Source organism: Atractosteus spatula, chromosome 7 (genome assembly GCF_055471065.1).
Source record: "Atractosteus spatula isolate fAtrSpa1 chromosome 7, fAtrSpa1.hap1, whole genome shotgun sequence".
Classification (NCBI taxonomy): domain Eukaryota; kingdom Metazoa; phylum Chordata; class Actinopteri; order Semionotiformes; family Lepisosteidae; genus Atractosteus; species Atractosteus spatula.
The window spans coordinates 13,011,633-13,031,059 of NC_142712.1; the positions used below are offsets into that span (position 1 = coordinate 13,011,633).

The 19,427-nt window shown below is 39.1% G+C and overlaps 1 protein-coding gene across 5 annotated transcripts in view; it reads right to left on the reverse strand.

Moving 5' to 3' along the window:
* The window catches only part of arap1 (ArfGAP with RhoGAP domain, ankyrin repeat and PH domain 1), an 80,963-nt gene that overhangs the window by 10,036 nt on the left and 51,500 nt on the right, over positions 1-19,427 (reverse strand). For 3 of the 5 annotated variants that reach the window (XM_088920371.1, XM_088920374.1, XM_088920370.1), the window contains 18 exons: positions 15,849-16,023; positions 15,139-15,273; positions 14,874-15,009; positions 14,357-14,459; positions 12,981-13,176; positions 12,002-12,047; positions 11,345-11,508; positions 9,309-9,521; positions 8,469-8,574; positions 8,005-8,152; positions 7,421-7,507; positions 6,559-6,627; positions 6,086-6,203; positions 5,691-5,804; positions 3,838-3,983; positions 3,175-3,210; positions 2,450-2,532; positions 1,309-1,359 (listed from right to left, as the gene is read on the reverse strand). In XM_088920371.1, the coding sequence (XP_088776497.1) occupies positions 1,309-1,359; positions 2,450-2,532; positions 3,175-3,210; positions 3,838-3,983; positions 5,691-5,804; positions 6,086-6,203; positions 6,559-6,627; positions 7,421-7,507; positions 8,005-8,152; positions 8,469-8,574; positions 9,309-9,521; positions 11,345-11,508; positions 12,002-12,047; positions 12,981-13,176; positions 14,357-14,459; positions 14,874-15,009; positions 15,139-15,273; positions 15,849-16,023 (2,126 nt within the window). The remainder of the gene's footprint in view (positions 1-1,308; positions 1,360-2,449; positions 2,533-3,174; positions 3,211-3,837; positions 3,984-5,690; positions 5,805-6,085; positions 6,204-6,558; positions 6,628-7,420; positions 7,508-8,004; positions 8,153-8,468; positions 8,575-9,308; positions 9,522-11,344; positions 11,509-12,001; positions 12,048-12,980; positions 13,177-14,356; positions 14,460-14,873; positions 15,010-15,138; positions 15,274-15,848; positions 16,024-19,427) is intronic. The other 2 variants (XM_088920373.1, XM_088920372.1) reach the window with 1 other exon arrangement.

Here is a 19,427-nt window from a genome sequence, read left to right on the forward strand (position 1 = left end):
TAAACAATAAGATGAGACTATGTCCAGTGTGCTGTAGTCTTTGAGGCACAACATTTTGCTCAGGTCTAAACCTGCAGACTTGTGAGGATGCAGATTAAATGTTATCTACATGTATAGCTTTATCTTTTAGCCGTAAGAGTGGGATGCCATTTAAGGAGAAGAGAATAAAAAAGCAGATCTGTTTATTCAGAGGAAGTGAAGTGTTCGGTGAGAAGAACTGCTAGGGGGCTGTAGAATGTACAGTAAGTGAGGGGAACCTCCCGAGTTCTCACACCATAGAGCGGCAACATCCAAATGGGAACCGACAGGAGTGCAGTGAGTAGAATAGTATTCGCGCCATGTCTCTCAAGTTCTGTCCTACAAACTCTTGTCAAGGAGTGCTGACCCGTCCCTGTAAGCTCAGCGTCTCTGCTTTATGCCTTGTGACAGGACTGCTTCCTGGCTGGACTGCTGCCACCTGTGAGGTTCACAGCGCACCGCTGGGTGAAGCTCAGAAGCACTCAGGCCTTTCATTTACATGTCTGCATTCCAAAACGCACAACCTTTCCTCCATCACTTTAAATGTCATTGTGACCTATTCCATCCGGTTTACCATCACTTGAATTTCTGTTTAGCCTCCAGACCAGAAACCTGGATGGGGGAAGGAGGGGACCATTGACTTGAACAATATTTTTCAAAACACTAGTGGCTTTTTTTTCCACACAACATTTAAGCTTTTCAGTTGCCTGACGTGGTAGATGACATTGATGTGACATTTGATAGAACTATAGCTTAGGTTTTCATTTGAATCATTGTCAGTCACCTGTCTAATTGTGTTCCTACAATCTGGAAGTACCAACTTTCAATAAGAGCAAAGGAAGCCCAGATCTTGTGAAAGCCCAAGGAACACCACACTGTGAAGATACCCTGGCCAATCCATAGAGCCAACTGTACAATGACAGTAAGCTACAGACATAGCAGACTGGACTAAAACACTAGACCTAAAGTGGGGTTTATTTTCTTCTGTTGCTTTAGTGTACATACAAGTATTACTGCCATTTAGTGATGTTGTTCCTAATATATTAAACTTAAATATCCTCACTCTGAATACCTGTCAAGATAGGAGCATTTGATCATTAAGATGCTAAAAACAGAAAAGCCTCCTTCTCATCTTAACCTTTCTTTCCTCCATTGTTATACTGTATAAAGGCATGAATTAAGCACAAGTCTAACCTACTGGTTAAATGTGCACTTATAAGAAGGACTCCATCCTCAACCTTAATAAACAATATGAATCATTTAAACTGCATCATCCTTTAAGGCACTTACCACTGCTGCTTTTCTTGTTTCTCATTTTGATATACAACTGTCAAGCCCCAGCTAAAAAATAAGTAAAAACAGTTACAATTTACAGATTGTTCTCTAAAAGGTGCCCAATTTAGATAAGATTTTTACACCTCTGTCTCTTTGCTGTTAAAGGCACCGATAAAGAAATGAGTCAAACAAAAAGTACACATCTCACCAGACATTTACAGCATAAAGCAGGGCCCCTGTTTGCTTTTGGCAGCATCAGTTTGTAAAAAAACTGGCATACACTGCTATTACAGCCATTGAGCAGATAAGGAAGATAATACTTTATATGGAAACATGTTATAAGATTCAGTAACTGAGCAGCAGAATTACATGATACAGTCTGGCTACAGTAGAGCAAAATGAATGAAGCTCAGTGTAAAATATATTGCAAAATGTAAAGAATAAAGCCTTTCAAATGTTTATAGCTAAAGACATTCAGGATTCAGAAAACTACAGATGATCCCAAGGAAAACAGGTGAAAATGAAATTGCTTACAGTGATGAGAGAAATACCTTCTATTCACAGAATGATTTTGCCCCCTAGTGACAGACTAGTCAAAGCATATCAGAGAAGCTTGCAACACTCTGCAAATCACCCTGGTTCAAGCAATTTAAAAAAAAAAAAGCATTTAATGTCTTTTTCTGTACTGGTACAGTATGCAAAGATTAGCATGACTGTGATTAGAAAGTACTTGAACAGAGGGCATATAATTCCTCCCTTTAAGAAACATTTGCAGGGTTTAAGAGTACCCAGGTGGTGCGGTGCCTCTGTGGCTTAGGATCTGCGCCTATGGCTGGAAGGTTGCTGGTTCGTATCCTGCAGCCGGTAGAGGAATCCTACTCCGTTGGGCCCCTGAGCAAGGCTCTTAACCCCAACTGCTACAGGGGCGCTGTATAAATGGCTGACCCTGCACTCTGACCCCAGGCTCTCTCCCTGTCTGTGTGTCTCATGGAGAGCAAGTTGGGGTATGCGAAAAAACAAACTCCTAATACAAGAAATTGTATATGGCCAATAAAGTGATCTTACCTCATCTCAGAGTACACCAGCCTGAAGGAGAACTACCTTATATAACAAAGACAACACATGCGGGAAAATCTTGAAGTTGCATAATCCTCACCAAGTTGGAGGTCGCAGTTTCTTCTTAATTCCCTGGTATACCTTTAGTGATTTGACGGGCCACTCTTTCTCTGGCCGATGGCTCTGTGTAGAGAGAAGAGATCTGTTATGATGCTGTTTGCACTGCAAAGCCCTGAAACCCAGGCCAGAAAACCAGACACTTTATTACCGTGAGCAACAGAAAAGAGGAAGGGAACTCAGTCTGATCAAAAAGTATGATCAAATCTTTTTTTTATTATTCCTGTAAAAAAGGGTGATATTTTGGGGTTAAGGAACTAAAACATGTAAAAGAAAAGACAGTAAATAACTTAAGGACAAAAGCCAATAACATCCAGCTTTTGAGAAGCCTCCAATATCAATGATTTCTCTAAAGCTCATGGAATCAGTGCACACCAATCTAACATACCTTGCACCTTTTGTTTAGGAAAGGGAGGGAAAATATTTATTCTTTGCATCAGTCTAGTAATGGTTGCTTTTGGTGGTATTAAAAAAGGATTGCCTACACATTTTGAGGTGTCTCAATTCATAATACCTCTTTAGAGCAAACCCTTAGAATGCAAACTGGTTTTGAACAGTTACCTGGTTCGAACACCCTAACAGAGAGAACGAGACCCACACCACTCTGTTTCCTACCCCATGCTGAGAACTCTCCAGATGAAGAACAAATAAAAAAATTAAAAAATCAAAAAGCACCATCACCACCACCCAGAGGAAATGTGTACTTACACACTGCAGCTCAGGAATCTGAAGCCTTTGAATACTCTATGTGTGACACAGAGAAATATGTAAGGCACATGTCTCTGATTTGCTTTGGATAGTGCTTTTTATTTTTGAAGATAAAGTCAAGAATCATGCTTTTAAGCATAGCTTAAAAAAACCTTTCACAACGAGGGCTTCAAAACGCAAATCTGACCAATGAATATTTGCACAGTATGCTCAAATATCAGTGATTGAAAACCCAAGCCATCTCCAAGATGAAGAAAGTCACGCTTCTCAAATATCACATTTTCAATAAACACTTATATACCAAAAGTGGATGTCTATCTACTTTATCCCTGACAGATAAAGGCCGCCAGATACACAAATATAACCTTTACACAACAAAATATGATTTGTTCTTTGATCCCCTGAAAGAATTCTCAGCCATTATTTTAAGGTACACTTTAAATGTGATGGCTGCAGGAACAGCAGAAGCCTGTGTACTATACAGAAAATAGGGTGTATATCATCTTTTGTCTGTCACTTTTCATGTAGTGTTTCTCAAAATTTACCACCATCCATCAGCCAGCAACCTTTAACAGAAGCCACAGTAGCTCCTACTCAACACACTGAAAAGTGGGTATTGGACTCGCACTGACATGTCCTGCCACCAGGGGGGAGACTACCTACCCGCACTTCTTTGTAGAGTCTCAGAGTGGTGCTGGATAAGATGAAGTATCGGTCATGGAAGCTGCCGGTGTTCAGACCTAAGCCCAGGAGGTTCCTCTCCTCACGGAACTTCATCATGCCATGCTTTGAGTCGTCCACTTTACTAGCTGTTGGAAAAAAATTAAACAGGTTGACATTTTCCATTCTATTTCACAAACCCAACAAGCCGGGTTTCTCAGAAGTGCAAAGCTGCATCTTAAGCCTCTATAAACTAATCTGACCAGCTTGGGTTGAAAGTCAACCTTTGTCTCACTTTTTACTTATTTTAAAGCAGCATACCCATTCACGGTTGCACTGTTTACCCAATTCAGGTGCTGCACAACCAGCCTCTCATTTTGCAAAATACCAAAAGGCTAACTGTGAGGCACTGCATCACTACGCAATTGTTTCAGAAAAGAAGAATGTCAGAATTTCCATAGGAAATATAATATATAATGATATAATATCCATAAGAGGAATATCAAGGTCTAGAGACTTGGATAACCTCGTTACTGGAGGGTTTAGAAGGGCATGGTCAAGTTTCATTCAAGAAAAACATATCTTGGGATACTGATTAAAGTATACGTCTGAGAAACAAGACCAGTTGTTCTGTATTTTCATTCACTGTTCTATTATTGCCACCCGAGACATATATGACACAATTAAATATATTCAATGCCTGTTCCACTTATTTAAAATGGAAGATCAAATCAAATTATGTTGTTTTGAAAGGGGATGTTTTTTTCGTTTTTATCAAAGTATTTTATATATGCATTCTAACAAGAATATACAGTAGCAGTGGTATACAGATTATTTTTAATGGACTTAATTTTCTCTGCATTTATGGTTATTTATCAAATTGTGGGTTTAAACATGATGTGCATCTTTAATTCTGCTTCCATATTTTTTTTTCTGTAAAGGATTTTTATTTAAGGTAGAGTCACATACTGCATGAGGCTGTGCAAACCTTGCAAAAAGCAAAAATAATAGCTTCCCAATTATTCAGTTCCCTGTCTTTCCAAATGAGAGAAACACTCACATTGAATCACCCGAGTCACAATGCCATTTGCAACAGGTTCTTTGTAACAGGTGAACTGTGCTTTAATCCATTCTTATTCCATATTCTAATAAAAAAAATATTTTGTTTACCAGGCTCACATTTACATTGTGTCATACTTCCCTTTTAAAAGCACTGTGCTCACTTTGTGCTCGCTTAAAACAAAACCAGATCAGATCTCACATCCCCTCTCTGAAAAGCGAAGGTCAAAGTCAAAAAGGTGTTTGTCAGGGGGTCATGTTACTTCCCTTTTTCACCCCACACAGTAAGCAAAAAACAAATGTTTAATGAGAAGAAAAGAGAACCACAATAAAAAAAGCTAACATATGGTTTATGAATTCAAAGTCTCTGCTCCTTTGGGTCTCATTAGCTCAGCTCACAATGTACAGTGGAAAGTACAGTAAATCTGTCGTAAGCAGGTTTTGTTTCATGCCTGGGCTTCTAGTTTATCTGTCTTGTTGAATCTCATCTCAGCCCTGGGTTAAATAGAGGAGGGGGAAGAGACTTTTGTACGGCCACAAAACGCCCTAACAAGCCAGTACCCCATTTGGATAAACACTTCAAACAGAAAACACCACTGAATAAATTAATCTTCTCTACTCATTGACAAAATCAGAACAGCACTCCTGATGTGAGGCAGTCTAATTAGGCACTTGAGCAAATTAATTTGCTCAAATGGATAATATGGATCCTTTTGCAAAAGTGTACTAATCTCTTGTGCCAGATTGTACTTAATACCTGTTTATAGGCATAGCTCCAGCTAATCCACTGCACATACCCAGATATATAAGCATGGCTTCCATAGAGAAGTGCTTCTTCACTACCAAACAGCTTTCTGTCCCCATGGAGTGAAGGATGGGCAGCACCTTCTCCAGGTAGTGTAATGGTCGCTCTGTGAGGGGAACAGGGTGTACAACGTGCAATTAGAACAACACTCTGCTTAGAGAACAATTCTACAGGTGAGGCTGCCCCACAAGAATATAGGAGAGAGATTTAATAAAACAAGTCAAAAGAATGTTACTCTATTTTTGTTTCATGTCAAGATCGTTTTCCATTAAGGCTTGATTTCAATGTGCATGTTAACTCCCTCAAAATCCCTAATTAATGCAAATAAATCGTCACAGCTCGCTATATACATCAAAAGGAAGGGAAAGCTCTGTATCTCAGGCGCACCTGTCTCTTCCTTCTCGTTCACCTCGAAGCAGCACCAGTAATCCTTGTCTCGGACCGCAATTTTTCGCCGGTCCAGAATCTCAAAGGCTAGTTCTGCTGCTGTCATGGTAGCTGGGATCTAAGAAAGTGGGGGAGAGCAGCCCTGTCAGACTAAATTAAGCTTATAAGCCACAGGCCAAGCATGGAGTGTTTATCGCCACCTTCATCAAGGTACTGAAAAATGAGAGCTAGGCTGAAAGAACAGCAAGGCTATTTCAGTAACATTTCTTCAAGGTATAGTCACTCTAGAAGGTAGGCAGAGTTTAAAAATGTACAGTATAGCAGATAGTATCGTTGCTAATGACTATCAGCTATTTTAGTTGGCATACAATTTGCTATGTATATCTAAGAACAAAGGTTATGATGTTCAAATAACGTTATTCATATTGTAGCCAGTATATTGTACAATAATGAACCCAAGTGAACGCACACACCTTTACATGCTGTTCAGCTGTCTCCTTTTTTTCCTCCAGGTAAACTGTGCAAATAAAATCCCCCGCATGCTAAAAAGAACAATATTTAAATTGATGCAGTTGTGAAAAGAGACATGCATTACAATACACTGTACGCGGCCCAGTGATCTTTTTGTTGGTAATCTATGCAATCTCCAAAGTTCAACAGTAAACTTTTTCCAAACCCAACCCTCACAACCGAGTCAAAAAATGATACAGCACAAGCCTCCTGAGAAACCAAAGCTATTAGTTTTAAGTCAGATATGAAACTTAATAAGTCAAATACTTTTTCTATATTTCCATTTATTTCCTGATTTTATTTTAAAAAACACCCTATTACATTTTTTGTCTATGTAATGTAATAAATACAATATATATGTGTAAAAAGAATCAATCTTAACAGCAAAGAACCTGCAGACAACAGAATGTTACAGAGACTGATAAGTTTCTGTACCTGTAAATTACACAAAGCAACATCCACATCTTAGATCAGCACTGCCTTCTAAAATCCTGTTTACTTTGTAACACGCAAGAAAAAGGGGAATAATTACTTCTCTTTCTTTCTGATTTTGCTGATAAAACTAACGCACAGCAAAAATCACAAAGTAGGGCTGTCCACTGGAAAGCCAGTGTGTCTGCAGGTTTTCTAGGTCTCATTAAAATAGCAGAACATGACAAGTTGAGAGAAGCTGTAGAACTGGTCCAATGAAGCCAATAATAAGCTGAATTCCAATGAAAATCTGCTGACAGACTGGCTCCTTGAAGACCTGCTGTAGATTGGGCATCCCTGCGTCAAAGCTTGAGACAAGCAAAGTATTGAATCCATCCTACTCTTCACACTTACTTGGGCCTTGCTGCTGGAGTTAATTTCCCGTAGCTTAATGATGGCTGTGATCTCATCCAGCTGTTTCTTTAGTTGCTGTTCGTTCACCTGTAGGAACAGTGTGCCATACTGTTATACCACCAGCCAGCCACTAGACTGCAAATCAATGCGAAAACTACAGGTGGCGCCACTACACGGCAAAAGCAGCAACAAGATTTTTTTTGTGGTTTCCAACCACCGGTTCCTCCAAGCCTACTGAGATCAATGCTGCGAGATAAACAGTATATTTTCTTTTATGGCACTGAGGTGAACGGGAAGTTTATTTTATTTTCAACACAGAATGCCTACAGCTACTTTGAGGGTGGCAAAATTGAGTTTTGCCAGTAATCTAATAACTTAAAGACAAGCCAAAGTAAAGGAATTAAGAGGGCCACAGCTTTCTATAGCCCTGGTGTACAACAGACAATACTAGGTATACAGCACTAAACAGGCTTGTCAAATTAAAAAGAAAGAAAAGCCATTTCAATATTTCTTACTGTGAAAACATGAAGCATTTGCAGTCATTCTTTTTATCTAAGAGAAAAAGTCCTACAATCCAGACTCACATTAAAAATGGCCACATAGAGGCCAATAAGTTCCTCAATGACTCTGCCAGCATTGTAGTCCTTGCCATCAGTCTGGAAGAGCGTAGGTCCGAAAACAATGGCCAGGTTGTGCAAATTCATCTGATTCATGTCTGCAAAACGCTGGACACTACAAGAAGGAGAAACACATTCAGGCTCAGAAACATTCTTAATTCTACTTCCACAGTTTCCCTTTTTCAGGACTTTCAAGGCAAAGCCAAGTTTGTAATGAGAGGACTGTAAGAACACCCATCTTTAGCTGAGTCTGTAATGCTGAGGCACAGTTACGCATTTTCTATAGTCCTGAATAGCCTGGTGATGGATCGAGTAGCAATGTACGTTAATCACAGTCCTCCTGCACTTTCAAATACAATCACATTTCCCTCCTGCAGAATGCAGCCAGAGCTTATTCATATACTGTATGATGTGAATTAGAGGACACATACCAGTACAGGTGGTTGACAAGAGCTTTCAAAGTGGCCTTGTTGACTCGCGGCAGGTTGTTCAGCAAAGACTGATATAAAAGGATCTTCTGGTTCTCATCTGCTACAGCTGCCGGTGACAATAGGTGATATTTTTATTTAGTCTCACTGAGAACTACTGGTGCTTAGACAAGGAAAAGCCAAACTGCAGGCCGTACAGCTAGCACGATATGAAGACATAACATTCTGGGTGTTTGAAACAATGCACACCAGCAAAAATGGTTTTAACATTTATTAAAAGCAATTTAAGAAAGAAAGAAGCTCGAGAAACTGAAAGAGAAGCACGTTCAAGAAGCAAACATCTTTTGTGATCTTGAATGAAAGCAATCTAAAAAATGCTGCTTCACACTCATCAGCCATGCTGACTACCTCAGCAAACGTACTCTTTCCAGTACAGTTCAATCAAAGAGTGTGGATGGAACAGCTGGACAAATCTCAGTGTGGCGTAACTGCGCTTCAGCACCCTCTTCAAAAACGAAATTCATTTGCAAAATGTTTTCTTACTGCCAACGGGTCAGCTTTGTGACACGCAAAATTAGCAGGAAAGGCAAAAGGGGAATCGCCAGGAACACATCACAACCCACCCCCACCCAACAAGGAAGATACACAAATAGCAGTGTATAGAAAAACACTGTTCAAAGGCCAATCACTTCTCTAATAGAGTTCAGAAACTGGTCATTTCTCAAGGCTCCCTCACATGTGGAGCAGCCCATTTTGGTGACTAACTGTAGGATAGAGCAGTACAGTGGAAGTGAAGCCAGTGCCACAAGCTTCCCCTTGAATTACTTCTGGTGTTCTACATACCTGGGGTGTTGAGCCACTCAACAGCAGCCCCACTGGTGAAGATGCCCTCTTTCACATCTCTGAAGAACCTCTTGAGCACGTTAGACACATCATCCACCTGGTGCTCTCCTTCCTTCAGCCGCACACTGCGAGCGTCCTTCCGGAAAGACTCCAGCAGGCTGGCGATCTTGGAGTTCACCCCACTCTTCCGATAGATCCCCTCTGAAGTCAGCCCTGTGGGTCACGATACGGGAGAAGTACAGAGAACATTCATGTCTATTACCAAGCAAATACAAATGACAGAAAGGCATTCCAAGTTTCTTTTGCAACGCACATACTGGTAGCACATATACACATACAGGAGGGATCAGACACGCACCCATTGATTATTGTAGCTTCATATTCTATTAAAAAAATAATTTGGAGGGGCGGAAAAAAAGATTTATAAAGCAGGCTATGCATGGGAAGTAGTGAAGGAAGCCAAAGAGCACGACAACACAGCAACCAAAAGTGTTTTCTGTACACCTCCTCCTATCCAACATTTCTTGTGTAAGAATGTGTTAAGTGGCAGTATTCTCCTTACATACTGTATACTGGTATTCCCAGAAATATTTTTGTGCTTCATCGAGGTTCGATTCCAGTGTAATAAGAGTAAAGTTTACAAAAAGTACTACATTCTCATCAAAATATTTTTCTAATTATTTTCTTCTCAAGAGGATGCATCGAGCACACCAGTGCACAAGAAAATAAACTACAATGTACATTAGGTATAGCTGCACCTCCAGATTGGAGATAATGAAAATGGAAACCACACATATAAGTATACATGTATATGAAACTTCAATAAACTTCAAATCAATGAGGCCTTAGCTCCCCTGTGGGCAAACTGCCTACTCACTGCAAAATAATATGATAGGTGTTTGGAAGGTCAGTCTTTAAAATCAGTAAATTTACATTCCTAAGAAAATACTTTTCTTTCGAAGGCTGGATTCCTGGTGAAGTGCCAAACTACTCTGGGACTGAGAAACCCTTTAAAAGACATCAGTTCCCAACAAGGAAGCATTTCTTTGTCAGCACAGTTGCTGAAGTGAAAACACAACATTACCACGCGATCCCTTGGGGAAGATGCGATGGCTCGTTACTGGGAAATTGTCTGATTAAACTCTGACTGCCAAGAACCTTCAGAAATCATCGCCAGCCTCAATTTCAAGCAAGTCATGTGATCACACGAAGCCAGTTTATTCCACATTAAAAAAAATGAATGTGGCAATGCAGTGTTTTGCACCATCTTTCTCTATAATCTGATTATCTGTTCGTTCCTTTTGCATTACAACTGGCAATGCTACATTGAAAAACATTGTCATATTTTGTTATAATTTACTCCTTGACTTATTTTTAAATACATCAATTTAGGACTCTTAACATATCTTTAAACTATGTGTGTAATGAATAATAGTACTTCCTAAGCTTTTCTCAGGAATGCTAAACCTAAGCAGGTGAGTCACTGTTAATTTAAAAGCATAGAACATTATAACGCTACAGCTGACAACCTGGCTTTTTTCAAGAAACAGATGAATGAGATCCTTGGATTAGCTAGTAACTACCAAATGTGCAAATGGGTTAAATGGTCTCCTCTTGTTTGTAACCTTGTCATCATTATCAGTCTTTTACTTCATACATACCCCCGAGAACTCTGAAATATGCCCTACATGAAAGACTAGATCATTCAAGTTGGTACGAATGGAGCATGACAGCGGTTTCCAGTGTGCTTGCTCTACTGGAAAACAGTAATATTAATCAGTAACAATAAGCCGAGAAGAAAGTTAGATGGCAGAGGAAAGAATGTTACAGAACTTCTCAAGTTAAAGAAAGGATCATTAGATAATGAACACATTATTAACAGATTAGATAATCACACTGAATCAGTATGTTATAGAAATGTACCATGCCGAGATTCTGTGAGAAGGCAAGGGCAATATGTATTATTAACATGCTGTAGGCACAACAGGTAAGGAGAGAGAGGTCTCTCAAAACCGCCAGTAGAACCTCCTGCTCACCGCACTGCGTGATGTAGTCGATACACCTGTCCACAATCACCGGTATGTCTGACTCTGTGAGCTGCTGCTGGCTCAGTGTGTCTCCTGAGCTCCCTGCTGCCCGCTGGATGGCTGTTGACCAGCCCAGAAAATCTAGCTTCCGATCCCCTTGGATGTACAGAGTCCTGCCGAGAGGAAAATCATTGCATTAGCACTCGGCAAGCATCTTAGAAGCGTCTTCCTCTCTGGCTAAACAAGGCTTGGCCAGCAATTTGAGGAAGGGGTCCGAATAAGTAGTCCGGCTACAGTCCTCAAATTCAGAAGGGGTCTTCTGAGCAAGCCAAGAGGTTCAGACATTATCCTCTCAATTGTATCTCCAAGGGAACATGCATTTTAAAAGCTACTTTGCAGCTGATCGCTATAAAGACCGACTTAACTTAAGAGACAGTAGACAGTTTGAAGTCCCATCAGAATAATGGCAACTCATTAAACAATCACAACAATTAATTAACAGAGCTCTGGTAGAAACAAAAAAACAGACAACACATCTGATTCTCTTTAAAGCAGTGTACAATTCGGTCCATTAATCATTTCATCTAAATGATCATAACAAAGAAGATTTCTACTGGGACGTTTGCAAATCTGCTATAGGAATTTATCAATGCCGAAAAAACCCACCTTCTTCGCTCCACCAACACAAGTACTTCATTTTCCTGTTGAATTGCTGAAGAAAGAATTACAGACATACTAATTATTTTACACTCAGCGAGTAACGTAATATCTAAGTTAGACAACGACACCTACAGGAGGGTATATCATCCCAGGTCATCACATTGTAGAAAAGATACTGCTGTTGTGGAATCAGGCCAGACAAGAGGAACCAGATACAGTACATTCTTGGGAGTACATTCTTACAAAGCCTTGATACAAGTACTCACAATTCTCACTGCCATACCCTTGAGTAAGTAAACCCAGCAGACCTTTTCAAAATGAACAGTGAAACACAAACCAGAGAACACAAAAGGAATCTCTGGAATCAGAAAGGAAACTCATTTATATTTAAGTGGAAGTGCACTTAAAACTGAGAAATGGAGGCACTTCTTTACCTAGAGGGTAGTGGAAATGTGGAACAGCTATCCAGCCGTGCTACTGAAACCAAAATGGATACTTTCAAAAAAAGGCTGGATGAGATCCATGGAGAAATGCCACAAGGCATCCTCTTATTTTTAACCGTTCTTACGTTCCTCACTCGCTTTAGTAGTCTTCAGTGGCAGTAATACTGTAATCAGACTTTTTGAATTTAGTGCTCATCGACAGGTTAAGAAATTCTCTAGCATGTTCCCTGTACAACACAAAGTTCAATATTTTTTCCCCAAAATGTACAAAATAAAAAAAAAATTGTGAGGGAAGCTCAATTCTTCAAACTGGCCTATCTGAGAAGTGCTTTATTTGTGGTTTGCCTTTCTCCTTTCTATTGCCAACTACTCTATTCATTGAGCTATAGTACCATTATGACACATTTTGGAAAACCTTAGTAGAGATCAGGAGAAACATTAACACTGCTGTCTCATGGAAAAATCAGCTTTAAGTGATTTAAGTGATTAAGTGAATAAAGGTATTCCAAACTTCAACACAAAAACTAGTAGGCAGTACTCACACAGCTCCTGTAGTTTCTTCAGGTGAATAGCCTCCTCCCCTTCACTGTCTTCAAAGCAGGCGTACAGTGTGGAACCTACCAGAGCAAACCAGCCTGTCTTGGCACTCTGGAGGTTCAGTCCGTCCTTATACTGCAGTTTTCCAATCCTTTCAAAATCCCAGTTCAGCAAGTCCTCCGCACTGGATGGGATAAAAGACTACAGAGAGAAAGAGACGAGACAGTGCCATCAGAATTATCTTAGCACAAATATGGAAGGAAAGTAAGAGCAAATGGTCAGAAAACTGATACTTCTCAAAATAAAATTAAAATTAAACAAATCATGCCATTGGTAGCAAATCAGTAGGCCAGATCATAGTTCCTTGAACACTGAATCCCATATTCCATAGGATACTCCAAAAATGGCACTTTAAACCACTCAACCTAATTTAAATTATTTCTCTCTGCCTTTTATTTCATTTCCTCACTCTCTTGTACTCTACAATTTCTAGTCTTCTATACCATTTACTATGTTTTGTTCCACGCTAAACCTATTATCTTTTACTGGCAATTCTTCATACCTCCTCATTTCCAAATCACCATTTTGGTTCCACGGGCATTTAGAAAATGCAACATTGCAAACAAAAACAACATGTTCTCCTTTGGTTCTCAGGACAATAATGTAGTGAACACAAAAAGCATACATTAAAACACAGAAAGAATGAAAAACTTTGTGAAAATAAGTAATCCAATTTTGAATTATTTTCTTCTGAAGATGAATACAGTTCAAATAAGAGTAACAGACTGGAAACTAGCTTGACACCCCGTTCAGTGCAAGGCCCATGGAACACATTTAAGGTCACTTTAATGTTAAGAGGAAGTACAAGAGATAAAAATAAACCCCGTACAAAGAACAGGTTTTGCAGTCTTGTGAAATGGGCCAATCTGATTTCCAGTGGCTGCTTGAAGGGGAAAGGGCAGGGATTGTAATCTTGTAAATATAATTTGACAGGTCTCTCCTGTTCTGCTGTTTTAATTATGAACTATGTCAAAAAAGAGGGCAGAAACTGGGAATCCCTTTACACTGATCCTTTCCTCATGAATGTCACTCCTGCTTTTGAAGAACATCTGAATTTCAGCATCACAAATTTCAAACATAAACACAGTGGGAACATACAGATGCACAAGAGATAGAACAGATACAAAACATACTAATATTATAGAGTATAGCTAAGAAGCGATGCTAAGTTCTGGGCCTAATGAAGAGGCTGAAAGCACTTAACACCTGCAAAACAGCTGATTGAGTGCAAAGCCCCAAAGAGACCAAGGCCGGCAGCCACATTCTTACATTGGATAATCACTCTGTAGCCACATCACATTACATTAAAAAAAGAAAATACCTTGGCAATAGACTTCACCCATTCTCTCATGTGCTCCGAGTTATCCGTTCCAAACAGGTAAAGCCGTTCTAACTCTGTGTAAATCTCAAATGTATAGTCATATCTGAAAGACAGAGGATAAAAACTGCTCAAAAAAGCCATCTAAAAATTAGACCAGGCTATCTTAAGAAGTTATAACCCTGTGAATTACCTATAGTCATGTGGAGCTTCTCCCTTCAATATGGAATACAGTCTCAAAACTTGCACCCCAAAGAGCAAATCACCAGCTTTTGCCAAAAATCTAGAAACATTTTCCAATTTTGATAATCAAATTTCAGCTTCAATAAATTCAGAAGGTTCTAAGAAAATCAAAAATTTTTTTTGTTTTTGAGGAAAAGGAGCAGGCGTCGTATAGGCACATACATAGCCATGATAAATAAACAAATTGACGACAATGACTGTTTAGAAAACTGTCCTGCCAGCACAACAAAGTTATCCTCTTTTTGGAGAACTGCTTTGTGAAGATCAATATGCGTACCCATGTTTTTCTGGAGGATTGACTACAAGGCAGGCGACGTCCTTCATCTTGAGTTCCCCATTGGGTGTGGAATTTCTGTCACTGTCATAGTAGCTGAAATTCCCATCGTTCAAAGTGCACCACCGCCGACTAAATTCTGAAAGCATTATAAAGATTTCAAACCAAATGTCAGAAAGTACATTTTTCTCTTCTAGCCTGTGACAAAAATCAGTCTTGAATATCACATTTATCATTGATAGTTTAATATATGGAGGTCTCAAACCACCTTCTTTAGCCTTCCGCTCCGTGATAGGCTTCCCCATGGAGGCAGTCTTGTACAGAAATCCATTGTGTGTGATGGAGGGTGGAGCCATGTAGTGCACTGTGTCCATGTGACCTCCCACCTCTGACCTCGGAATCTCTGGAAGCAGAGGGAAAAATCATTGATCAGAGCACCTATCTTGGTTTTCTTCCACTTTACAGGTCAATAACGGTCAGCATGAATCCGAATATCAGCCACTTTCCTTGTCAAAGTAAGATTCAAGCAGAATAATTTTAACAGCATTCAATGTTATTTTCTGCAGTGCAGCATAAATGGAGGGAAGCTTGAACAGTAAACCTAAACTGCACCACTGGAAGCATAAGCACAGGAAATATTTAATGTTCAACTTGCAGTGCAATTCTTAAAGCCTAGAGCATATTGATAAAAAATAGTTTCTTTTGAAAAACATATCAGCAGATGAGGGATTTAGAATATACTTAAGAAAGCCTTTAAAATGGGATTATAAACTTTAAGAAGCTGGCAAATGGAAGCTCTTTATACTCTCTAGAGTGAAGTGAGTCACCACTTTCATATTCCAACAAAGAAGTTGCTCTTTCTTAATTGACTGGAAGCTCAATTTGATTTGACGAAGTGCTGCAGTGGAATGGACTAGATAAAATGACCACACGTTGAGAGAACAGGGAGTTCAGCAAGGGACAGGAATTTCCACTTACCTGTGTTTCTGTTCTGAGTCAGGAATTCCACCTGGAGTTTCTGGTCATAGCTCTGAGCCAGGGAGATGGGAGTGGGGAAATCAGGATTTCCTGTGTCGCAGTTCACATTGGCCCCACAAAACACCAAAGACAGAGTTTCCAGCACATCATCTGATTGGACGTTGATGCACAAAGCCTAAGATCCAAAGATACAAGAACTGAAAAACCTTGTTTCTTTCTTAAGGACATGTGTAGATGAAGAGATAAGCTAATGTACCAGGACTAGACTGGAAGTCACAAATAATGCTGGTACCACATTCTGACCAGAGGAATTCATTACAGGAGGATCCAGAACTCACAACAACTTATTTTGTGGTAAGAATGGCCAATACGGATGCCTAAAATAAAATACCAGTTTGAAGGTGATTTAAAGAAAATTTCCAGGTGGCAATATGGTCAAAGATGTAGAACTCCAAGGGGCCGAATCTTTTTGTTTGATAACTACAAGAAAGCAACCAAAGTAACCTCTGTTCCATTTCAGTATTACAGTAGGTGCTTTAATTTAAAATAATAAAGTCATAACTCATAAGATTTCTGAGATTTACTGGCGTGGCAATAAATTCAGGCTTAGCCATTGTAAAGTGCGGTTCAGGATTAATCCCCTTTATATTTTTAAGTGCTTACATCAGTTCAAGAAAAATGAGAAATGTGAGTAAAATTACACAAAGGTCTAAAATGAAAGTGATAAAATGCATTCCCACTTAATGTAACTGAATGGTAGAACCAGACTCTTTATAATTTTGTTTTTCAAAGTGCCAGACGTTAAATTCCACACAATGTATAAGAGCATTAAGCTTTTCTTTGAAATGTGTCAAAAAGAAACTAAAATTAAATGTTTTATATTATTTAAATGAACCACATTCTTTAAAAAGATGATTGAGTATAAGACTCATTTGACTGCTGTCACATGATGGAAATAAGAACTAATTTCAACACACAGCTTCAGTTGTAGGGGTGTGACTGCCAGAGAACTACATTAAGATGGTATTATTGCATATTATCCTGTGTATCATGCCATATCCATCATATCAAGAAACAAACAAAATGGAAGAAAAATATCTGTGGGTAGAGAAGACAGGGCACATGCAAGATATAAATTAGAAAATAAAACACATGAAAACAGCTCACATGCAAGCAGGGAATGCTATACAACTTGAGTGAGGCAATAATAGAACATAACCACATAGCCTGCATTCGGTTATTTAAAGTATTCTAGCTATGTCTGGTATATATACGAGAATTGTTGTTACGTAACAAGCAAAATTGATTTCCCAATAGTTTTAACAGTTTTCCAGATTGAATTACCTGTGACAAAACAATAACAAACAATGTTAAAGGTATAAAAACAATTAAATCTAAGAACTTAGGAATTAAGATTTCATGTGTAGAAATGTAAGTCACCATATTACAAAAATGTCCAGAATTAGTCCAGATTAGTGTGGCCAGATACATTTCTGGTCTTAAAATCATGTCCAAAATGAAGACCCTAAAAGACACCTGATTTGAGTATTCAGATCCTTAAAGATGCTGACAAAGTTAACCTAGTGGACTTCTTCAGAATCAACAAGAAAACACAAAGAAAAAGACATCAGCAGAAAACTAGTGAAGTGCATTTAAAATAGAACATGGAGGTATAATTTTTACACAAAGGATTTCGGTAGTCTAGAACAAGATTTTTGTTCTTTCAACACTATGAAAGGGTTTGTCCAATACATTGTAAGCACTCGACTTCAAAAAGGATAATGTTGAACATTTTTCTATATATTGTTCTATATATTTACTTACAGTATATCTGAAAAATGCACCTCTTTACATTTACGCACTACAGCGAACCACATGAGGTGCAAGTCTATGCAGGCTAACTCCCTCTATGCAATATAGTCAGATTCCATAGGAACAGCCAGTGAAGCTGATTTTCGGTTAGCTGGATATCATTGGCTCTAGGTGCAGTGAGATGCTGGAAACTTGCCAGCATACTGAGCAGATGACCTACAGAAAAGGGAGTTTCCCTCTATAGCGTTAAATGTTCAACCTGATCACTCCAAAGATATGGAGAAACAAGTAGAGCCACCCACCTAGACAGACTAGGCCTACAGTTCAGTTCTTCCAAGGAGAGGGCAAATGTCAGACAAGTGACTTCAGCTCTGGCAGTCACTGCAGTCATCTGAATCAAAACTGTCAGAGCACATCTCCATCTTCAAGGCCAAATTGGCAGAACCACCAGACAAAAGCATCTCTTCAAAGAGTCCCACCATTAAAAAAACAGAAACTACACCAGTTGCAGATACATTACAGCAATCTCCTAAATTACAGAAGTGTAACTTTCTCCAAATGGCAGGCAGTCTTGTAAATTTGGTCTTAAACTAAAGCCACAAAGCACGGAGGCTTTCACCAATGAAAGTCAATGACAATACTCTTCTTTCAAAATCCATGATTTTACAAAAGCTCAGCCATGTTTTTACCAAACGCAGCAGCAGAAAGAAGGCTTTTCAGTATCATTGGTAGCCACCAGCCTTCACTTGAAATCATCTCATTCACGACAAAGTGAAGGGGGAGCAAGCTAATATAAATCTTAAACACTTTTAACATATTTTACACAAACATTAAGCAGCTACAGTAGCTGGTTAACTTTTGTAAATTTGGGTATACTGCTTTCCCCGAACTTAGCAACCTCAGCAGCTTCAGTACATATTCGCACACCAGGTTGAAAAACAATTTAAAAGCCACCTCAAAGAGGATATGACATTTGTGACATTTACAAAAATGTAAATACCATTAAAACAGCAAAAGTGCTTGAGATTAGGGAATTTAGTCTCATCTTCAACCAGACTATGCACTGTGCTGCTTGAAAAAACTTTTTTACTGAACCACATTTATCACCACATCTCCAAATATTGAAGGGACAATCTATTTATCTACTGCGGACAACCAGCATGTGTACAGGAATTTGTACAATTCGCAAATTCAATGGAAAAGAAAGGATTCAACCTAAACAGTAGAAGATGAACTGATTGTGCTTAGGAATATGCCTGTTGCTTCATTATTGCCAGAAGAAAGCCCTGAAAACCAAGGTTCTAAAATACCACTTATAGGCAAACACCCACACAAAAAGAACATTCAAAAGACTTCAGCACTGCTGTACATCAGCTGCACTCTGTACATCACAAGATTTGCAATTCTCAACTTAGTTGCTGTGCTATAGTTCTGACATTTTGCTTCTTACACTGTTTTACAGACAGAAAAACAAAGGCCACATACTGTACTATACAGTCTGTTTTCCATGCTATTTAATTTACTTTTACAACCTAAACTGTTCCTTGCCAACACCTGTCTCGCACACACAAATTCCAAAGCCTATGTGATTTTTTTTTTAATAATTACTTTTTAGTCTGTATCCTCATAGAGATAACACTTGTTCAGAACTTTTGGCTCCTGTGCCAGAGATGACACACACTGTAATATAGAAATTTAGAAAGAAAACTAACCACAAATTCCCCTTACACAACAGCTCCAGAAAGCGCTCTTGTTTTCCAAGCCAAT